The sequence below is a fragment of the Diadema setosum genome, chromosome 9, assembly GCF_964275005.1.
Source record: "Diadema setosum chromosome 9, eeDiaSeto1, whole genome shotgun sequence".
Classification (NCBI taxonomy): domain Eukaryota; kingdom Metazoa; phylum Echinodermata; class Echinoidea; order Diadematoida; family Diadematidae; genus Diadema; species Diadema setosum.
The window spans coordinates 20,992,961-21,002,506 of NC_092693.1; the positions used below are offsets into that span (position 1 = coordinate 20,992,961).

Sequence of the window (9,546 nt, forward strand, 5' to 3'; positions counted from 1 at the left end):
CACTCACTACGAGCATTTTTATGCGCTTTAGATAAAACACACCAAGCCCAGCTTTCGAAGCACCACGCCCAGTTCACCGGGACATCCCCGAAAAACGGCCTTCTGTAAACTGTAGCCGATGAGGGCGACAACCCGCACACGGAATGAGACAGAATTATTACACGTGGAGTGCCGGTGTACACCGTACCCGTGGTGGAAGTCGAGGAACGCGAGAGAGTGAGGCCACAATATTATTATTGATGATATCCCATGCATTTCTGGAGCAGTTTTATTGGTTAGATTGTGTTTGAGCATCCACAGTATTTCTCAAGTATTCCATTCCTGCTTATTTCAACGGCAGGGATTCTGCAGCGTGGCATAAATGTGATACGATAACACAGACAACGTACATGAACTGCTGCCAAATGCAAACAGAATCCGACCAGCCACACACCACCACGCCCACGGCACGGCGACACCACGCGCCGCGCCTCGGACCTCGGAGCTAGGCCTGGCCCAGAAATAGCAGAACATTAATGCTGACATAAAAGACATAAAATGGCTTCAACCGATCAGGAAAAGATGACACGAGTGAAGAATGCAATCGGAAGCATCCCGGATTTCCCTAAACCAGGCATTCTATTTAGGTAAGAATGACTGTACATCTGTCTAACGTCTAATTACTAGGCCTCTAGGGCCTAGTAATAGTAGTACATCTCATCTCACTGTACATAACATAAGATTAATATCAAGATTTAAGAACGTTCAGCACGCAGCACAGCATGCATCGCTACAAAGCTATTTAATCACTAATAATTTACAGCCTCCCTTCTGGCTAAATGCTCTTCTTTTAATCTAGCACTAAATTTGAATTACCACTACCAGTAATACTAGCCCAACCAGACACTGTTACGCTATGCGAAAACAGCGTCTGACGAGCACGGCATGCAGCCTCGAATTGAGGAACCTCAACACAACTACAAAACTTAGGAACATGTATACTTTTCTCCTTTAAACAGAATACTTTACTCACGTTAAATGCATGTTTCTATTACAGAAGAATAGTTCGCCACACTGGGTCCATGGAGACCACTTGCGATAAGTCCGTGGAACAAATAAATGACACTTTCTGGCGCAATTCCTGACCGTCGGGCTTCGTCGTTGCAGGATTCAAAATGGCGCCTTGACTTATGCGCATGCGTGACCGGATGTGCTCCAGAGCGAGCACGTGTGCGTTGAAAGTGTCGAACAAACCTTGGCGTCTGCTACACAATAACCGTGGTATGGAGCTCAATGTTCCTCGCCCGACCAGACGCCAGCCGCCGCCAAGCCCAGTACATAGCTGTATACTAGTAAGCGTGCGTACGCTGCTTGAGTGTAGCAGCACGGTCGACAGCGCGACCTTTTGAAAGGGCATTCACATCACGTGACCACCCGATATCTAAACTTGGCCTGGCGTGAAAGATTGTGTACGGTGTGGACATGCTGGATATGATGATCAATTTCGGTAAGTTTCATTACGTACATTTGAATACTGATAGCATCAGATGTAGAGTAAATATTGAAGAGTATACTCAATGAGTTTGAGGTGACAAAAATGATCGTAAGTATCAAAAGTCAAAGCTATCGTGATACGATTACGTCGCTCTCCTAGTGGTTGGTGGTCGCGCTCGTACAGCCCTGTCGCGACGTACCATGTACAGCGACTGGGCTGTATATAGTTACAGTACAGTATTCATCGCATAATCGGGCATCTGATAATCGGGAACCTCGCTTAAATGACATACGCTTCCCAGAAACATTTCCAATGCACGTTATTTTCACTGGATAATCGGGCGGGGACCTCTGATAAACGGGACAATTTTTCTTCAAGCGATCTTTGATTTTGTTGATATTTCACACAAAAAATATACCAAAATACCACAATAATATTTCATAGATTCCCTATCAGTTGTCGTTTACATCAAACTTACAAAGCAAGCTTCGGATTGGTGTGTTTTGACCTCCGTCCATCCAGTACACGTACATTTCAGCTCGCTGCCCGCCTTCGCTTTTCTGTACATGTGTATATATGGCGAGCCAGATCGCTACAACACATGTACAGTGCAGTGATCGCGGCAAGTAAACAATCAAGCCGTGATGATTGAATGACTGAAGGACTTTTCATTGACGTTCCCACATCAGTTCTGGGTAATCATTTCCCATGGTTGTGGATATGTATTTATACAGAACGCCCTACGTGTCCAAGAATTCTACGAATGTTTAAGAAAGTGCTAGCTTTTAATCCACATATTTTGTGTTCGAAGAGAGGCGACAGAAGAAGAACCAGGTTGCGATTACTCTACATCATTGCGAGAATGCAGGGACAGCTAGAGGGTCGCGCCGAGGGTAGCGTGGTTGTGTATTCATGTACATGTACAGTACGTCAGTATGCATGTGTGTGTGTGTGTGTGTGTGTGTGTGTGCACTACATAATGTACATGTCGTATGCCGTTAGTGTATGGTGAGTGCTCATCGCGAAATCGGGCACCCCGCTTAAAGGGGCCGTGTTTGCTACTCCCAACCTGTCCCGATTATGCGATGAATACTGTAATAATAACCGAGGGGGGGGGGGGGGGGGCTGCACTGTAACCAGTAACACTAACCATGCTTACAAACAAATGCATTGGGTTACTTGTGCGGTTACCAGATCCCTTGACCCCTTGACCCTTAACCCCTTGATCCGATCCCTTGACCGAAAGATCAGCCTGTATCAGGTCGTCGAGGATATGTTCCATGTGTCGGACTGTGTCTGGCCTGTTGGAATCCCGAGGAGACATATTTTTCTTTCTACCAGATCCCTTGCCAAGGACAATCTTGAGTCGATGTGGATGTGTTGTCAACGTTAGAATGACTGAGATTACGTATTAATGATGTATTGATAGCTAGTACTACTAATGATTAGTGTATGGACCCTGGTCTCTCTATAAAAATTCCATTTCTTGGCACTATAAAGGCACTTCCATATCCATGAAGATATCTTGAATATTAGCTAGCTCAAAGTTTATAGCTGATGTGTGCCCTACATGTGCACTTAAGGGCACATGAGGAGTAGTAGGTTAGTGAGAGGTGCATATGAAACTCTTCCCACTTTGGTATTGTGCAAATGACATTTCTATTTTGGTGGAAAAAACTGTTTTGGTAATCTGTTCAAATTCTATGTATGCTTTCAATAATGTCATGGTATCGTCATATTTCATGTCATCTCACAATTTTTTGTATTTTTTTTTTTTTTTTTGTCTCACAGGGACATATTTCCTGTCTTCCGTGACCCCAGCATTCTGAGCGACATGATGGACCTCCTGTCTGATCACGTCCAGCAAGTCTTGACCAAGAAAGTTGACGTTGTCATTGGTAGGTGAATCAAAATGCATAAAAGTGGAAAGGTATGCGACGTACAACCCATACTTACTGTCAACCAGTTTTGTCTAAAATGACACCTGCCGGTCAGAGTTTGAAGTGAAATTTCTCTGTCCATTAGATGGTGCCGAGAACATTTAATTGCATTCAAACAAATTTGGTCAAGCAACAAAGGTCAAGTGGAAAGAGAGGGGAGTAGTATCATTTCACAAGAGAATTATCGCCAAATTTGCACATTGCATGTGATACATAATTCATTAGTGTTTCAGGAGGCAACATCTCTGCTAACATCTCTGGTCTTCCATGGGGTCCAGTTGGCTTTTAGGCAGGACCACTTCACCGGGTTAAACACCCTGCTCTTTGCGATGAATAAATATAGCAGGATTGTGACTCTCTTAAACATGGGACCTCCATCTTTATGTCCTATCGGAGGGACAGAGTATTTTGCCTCTACCCAGAGGGGATGATATGATTACACACAACACTGCTCAGTGGGACCCTGGAATCGAACTGGGGTCCTTTGGATCGTGAGACAGATGCGCTACTGACTAAGCTAACTCACCGCCCATGAACTGTGAAAAGACAGCTCTAGGTCCCGTCCTCTGTTATCAATCCTCTGAATCTTTTGCAGGTTTGGAGGCCAGAGGATTCCTGTTTGGCCCACTGCTAGCCCAGCGCCTTGGCTGCAGCTTCGTTCCCGTGCGCAAGAAGGGCAAACTACCGGGTGAATGTATTCAGGTCTCGTACACCTTGGAATACGGCACGGTGAGTCCAAGCCAAGTGCAGGCCTCACTTCAAGTTCCATGAACCTGTATGAGGACAAGCTAATTTTGCTACAGGCATTTCTCATAGACACCTGCTTGGAACTAGTCTTAAACGTGTTAATGATCACAAAATTCATTTACTTAATGAATTTTACTTTCTCATTTTGACTTGAGAAAACAATTGCCACTTAAATTGGGAAAGATGAAAATTAGGAGCAATATTTTTGTATCTCCTTAATTTAGGGGAAGCTGACCATGAATATAAATGAAAAAAAGAGGAAAGAAAATGGAAACCCATTGGGATTAAAACCCAATACCTCTGGATTGCTGGACTGGTGCTGTTACTGACTGAGATATGGAAAGGCCGTAGTGTGATGTTCATCCCAGAAACCACTAAATTCTCAGTGCACGTGTGGTCAGAAGCTGACGTAAACCTGACATAAACCCAAATGATAGAAATCCACAGGGGAAAAATGTGAGGGATCACTGCAAATTTTTGAACGTATATGATGAATGCAAACAAAAGTAAAATGACTACTTTTTGAATATATAGATATGATGCACATATTATTTATATTCAAAAAGTGAAGACTGAAGCAAAATATGTTTTTCTTGCTTGTCACACCTCCCCCCTCTCCTCGTGGTAACCAGGATGTGTTTGAGATGCAGAAAGGCTCCATTCAACCAGGTCAGACTGTCATCATTGTCGACGATCTCATTGCCACAGGAGGTAAAACAATACTGCATAATGATGACAAATAACTATTTTGTAATGGAAATGATCATTATACAGTAACAACTAATCCAAGACAAAAACATGTGCTGCCAACACCCACTTTTCAGACTTTTTAGCATTTCAAGTTCACAGTTTAATTTACTTCAGACTTTTTTTTTTTCATAAGTTTCAAACTTTTTCAGACTTTTTTCTGCAATTTCTCTCACACCCCTGAATTACTATTTGGAGTAATACTCCTGATAAATGTAAAATAAATGAATAGCAATAGTAATAGTAATAATAACAGATTGGTAGGTTGAGCCCTCCCGTGGATGTCAGAAGTGCAAGAAATACACATACCAATACATGCACAAAGTGTATTCGCCTTGATGAAAATATTTCATCCAAGTATAAAATCTCACAAGTGTGTATAAGGAGATTACGGAGTACTGAACTGAAACACCAAAAGCTTGTAGATAAAGTCCAGATAGGGCTACACCAGTAGCAAGCCAGTAGGTGAATTGCTATTTCTTTATTTTTATTTTTTTACAGTTTTGTACGTACAGGTCGGGTGTGACAGTAAAATGACTCGCTCAGGTTTCAGAAAAAAATGCATGAGTTATGCTTGCTTTTCTCCAACGAATACTTCATATATATTCTGCTTCACATCCTGCTCTACCTTGCTCTTTTCTTTTTTTATTTGAATTTTCCATTTGCCACATGTGTTATACATGTGAAAATATCTTGGTCTACAGCGTGAAATGTTTTTAGGTATGATGTCTAGTCATTAATTGTCCTGGATATGTTTCGGAAAATACAGCATTGCAAGTCACAGTATTGAATTGTAATTCTGTGTTTTTTTTTTCCTCCTCTGGTCTGCTTCTAATCCCAGGAACAATGAAAGCAGCTTGTGACCTGGTGAAGAAGATGGAAGGGGAAATCCTGGAATGCATCGTCTTGATTGAATTGGTAGACCTCAAAGGAAAGGAGAAGCTCACATATCCCTTCTTTACGCTCGTAGACTTTGAGGGAGAATGAGTAGAATTTGCAATACACCTTTTTTTTTTTAATATCTTTTTCAATATAATACTTAAAACTGATTCAGAATTCCTAAGTCGGCTGTTGGTCATTAAACCCCTTGACCTCAATAGGAAATGCCTACCTAGTTTGCAGCCGCTGTAACAACTTCTATTTGTGGCAACGAATGTGGCATATTTCGTCACCGATAAATCGAACCGGCTGAGTGCGTGTTTGAGAACGTGCGTGTTTGAGAACGTAAAATAAATACTCAAATTTGAGGTTTTGGTGTAATCTAGTGGTAGGTGTGGTCTATCTTGTAACAAAATTTTAGACCAAAATTTTTGTATCAGTTCAGAGAGAGAGAGAAAGTGGCTTCACTGTTATGCAATTGACGATTAATTGATCACAGTGTAAAACTTCAATTGCGTTTTTTTTTTTTTCCAAAAGTAACTTTTGTGCTCTCTATGAAAGGCTTGGCTACAGAAGGCTTGGTCAGTTTGATTTATTGTTGATGATTTAATCATGATGAGTAGTGATCAATGACTTTCAGAAGTCAGATTATCCCCAGTTCATGTGACTGGCAATCATTTTGTGTAGAGATCAACAATCTTCTTACCAACATAGCTGACCCATTACTCTAAGACAATGCTATTTATACTACTAGTATATGATCTAGTCCATCTATCATGTTCAGAAATTAGTGCAGTACATGAAGAGAGTGGAATGTACCAGATAATCTGCATTCCACTATGTGAGCTTGTAAGGGTGATCATAAAAATTGCAATACTCTATAGCAAACCAGCCCAACTTGTATATTAATTTCCTTTTGAGGATTAATCGCATTTTACATTCCATCAACTTAAGTGTGATATACCGTGCAGTTTGCGCATGCAAGTCAACTGTTGTCTTCCAGCACTTCAAATTTCAAGTTCCTACTTAAAGCTGTGTGTGGCCTCAGTTGTGCAAGCTGTCGACGGATTCCCTTATGTGCATCAGGTCAATTAACAGACAGCAATTTGGATAAACATGATCACCATAATTATTGCATATCAGTTCCTTGTTCTCCTGTCCCCCCCCCCCCCCCTACTTCCGTGTGAGAACATCTGTGGGTTGTAGGCTAGTAAACCAGGAAACCGCTCGTGATGATGAGATAATGACAATCTGCGTGCGATGGATCACAAAGACATTGAAGCTGTGTGTAGAGCCGCATTTAACTAGCTTTTGGCTTGTTGGTGATGCTGCGAGAAATGGTGTCCTTGGAAAACGTTCCAATTCAGAAGGTATGTGTAACTCTTAAAGCAGTTCATCTAGCTTTCCAAACCTTCTGGATGGATCAGTTTGTGTGTTGCCCTCTAAGCTAGTCAGTGGTGGCTACATTAATGTGTTTTATAGCCATAATATTGTTTAGACTTTAGATTTAGGCAGTCAATACTTTGCTATCAAACATATGATTCTAACTTCTTCGGTTTTTACCAAATCACCTTGTTAGGGTAACATAGCTGACATGCCACGGCACTAGTTCTTTTTGTTCATCTTCTCAAGCATCTAATTACAAGGAAGTGTTTAATCTGTTGCTGTCTCTCTGCAACAAAGTTATGTGCACTTTGAAATACAATGTAGATTGAAATGAAGTACCATTCCACTCAATGTTCAAGGTGATGTTGGTATACATTGAAGTAGACAAATTGAGCGCTAGAAGTGTCATTGAATTTGAACTTTGAATAGCAAGGGAATTATTTTTAGTTTCCCCTGTTTTCAAAGTGGTAAAAGTCTACATGACATTAGCACATTGGACAAGACAATGTTGTCATTGCCTTACTCTGATCCTATTGGTTGATACAGTAAAAAAAAAATCTTACAGAAATCATATTTTCGGTGACTTAAATAAAGGCACTGCATTTTAGGAGTTTAACATGTTTTGAAGGAAGTGGTGTGAGTCTAAACGACATTAGCACAGAAAAGACATTGATGCCATTCCCCAACACTGATCCCATTGGTCTGTACATCGAAAAATCTCACAGAAATGGTTGTGATTGTTCAATCAGTAACAAACAAAAAAAAAATGTAAAAAATGAGTGAGTGATTTAGCAACTGCAAAGACCTACCCATGGAAAGCGAGCAGAGCTAATTTATCTGCATTATTTCACACAAAATATGAAATTATTTTCTGTGTACAACCAATAGAATTTTGTGGTGATTCATGTGCAGGTCAAAAGGACAATTGTGAGGTTGTGATATCATCACCACACCTAATTTGCATACTGTGTTGTTATTATTATTATTATTATTATTATTATTATTATTATTATTATTATTAGTATTATTATCATTATCATCATCATTTATTTGGCATTTCAGCATAAGATACAGATAGAAAGTTATATTACATGATATTATTATTATTATTGTTATTATTATTATTTATTCGGCATTTGCAAAACAATACAAGTGATAACAGAGAAACAGAATAAACAAACAAAACACATGAAAACAAAGTGTCAGGCTTTCCCTGTTGAGCTTCCCAAAGGAGCCTGGTTGGAAAAAAGCAATCAAAATCACTATGACCCTTGGGCCTCTCCAACCAACTTAAGGAAGCATATCAGGGAGTTGTTGAACATAAAAGAAAAGAAATAATACAATTTGAATTAAGCGTGTACACCAGATGGATTTTTTTCTTCAAACAAGCTAAAAATATTTTGGCAAATGGGTATACATTCCACCCCCCCCCCCCTCCCCGTAAAAAAGAAAGAAAAAAATCCAGTATACAAAAAAGTGTTATCAGAGTACCTCAACAACAGCAAATATCCCCTCTAACTACTACACTACAGTGTATGAAGCCAGCAAGTATCATCAACATACCCCAAACCATCTTCGATACACAGTAAATATAAATGAAGAATATGGTGATTCTACGTACGTGCATACCGCTGGTTGCAAGGGGAGGTCGAAAGGGCAAACTTGAATCATCGAGGCTCGAGGCCTTCCTACCCGACCAGTGCATGCTATCAAAGTGAAGTTGACACTGCTGTTCTGTAACTGGAGGGCCATGTTACTTAATTTGATCAATGTGATTCAAATCTATTTATTTAAGATTACCGAAATATGGAATGGACAGTCGTTGTGAATATTTGGCCATCTATCTGTTGCAGCTCGGTTTGCCCTCTGACTACTTTTTTGAATGTGCCAAAATGAATGTTGTCAATCTGCCGTGATCCATCAGTATTATTCTGTTAATATCAAAACAAGATGCTTGCTTTTCAATAATTTCATCATTTTTTTTTCGCTGTGCCTTACCAAAGTGTAAAGGGGGAAGTATAATCACACTTTTTATTGTACAGTAATTTTTACATTAGTTTTGTTACATTAATTTTAGCACTGTGGAATGGAAGTGTGCACAGCCTTAGAGATGTTTGCTCTCATCATTTATCAAGCTTCATTATTTTCATGTCTAATGATACCTCATCAGTCCCCTTATTTTACCTGCTGACTTAGCAGATATCTCTTATTGAGAAAGCGTGTCATAATCTTATGTCATGATGATGGCAGTGTTCTACATGTTACAAGACATGATGACATGGATTATGAGAGCCGATGTGGAATGGTGATCGGCATAAGGAGCTGGGTAGGAGAATGATGGCAGTGATATCAAAAGACTTTTTTGTTAGTATG

At 40.2% G+C, this 9,546-nt stretch overlaps 1 protein-coding gene across 1 annotated transcript; it reads left to right on the top strand.

Annotated features, from left to right (window-relative positions):
* The first annotated feature begins 537 nt into the window (after positions 1-537).
* On the top strand, positions 538-6,118 carry LOC140233224 (adenine phosphoribosyltransferase-like). The gene is made up of 5 exons (XM_072313338.1): positions 538-626; positions 3,266-3,372; positions 4,010-4,143; positions 4,794-4,872; positions 5,750-6,118. The coding sequence occupies exons 1-5, from the start codon at positions 538-540 to the stop codon at positions 5,893-5,895; spliced, it is 555 nt and encodes a 184-aa protein (XP_072169439.1). The 3' UTR covers positions 5,896-6,118.
* The last annotated feature ends 3,428 nt before the right edge of the window (positions 6,119-9,546 follow it).

Bases quoted from the DNA above. Each gene is read 5' to 3' on its own strand.
- LOC140233224 (XM_072313338.1), top strand. From the start codon at position 538: ATGGCTTCAACCGATCAGGAAAAGATGACACGAGTGAAGAATGCAATC. The intron at 627-3,265 runs GTAAGAATGACT...TTTGTCTCACAG, and splicing joins AAACCAGGCATTCTATTTAG to GGACATATTTCCTGTCTTCC. The intron at 4,144-4,793 runs GTGAGTCCAAGC...CGTGGTAACCAG, and splicing joins ACACCTTGGAATACGGCACG to GATGTGTTTGAGATGCAGAA.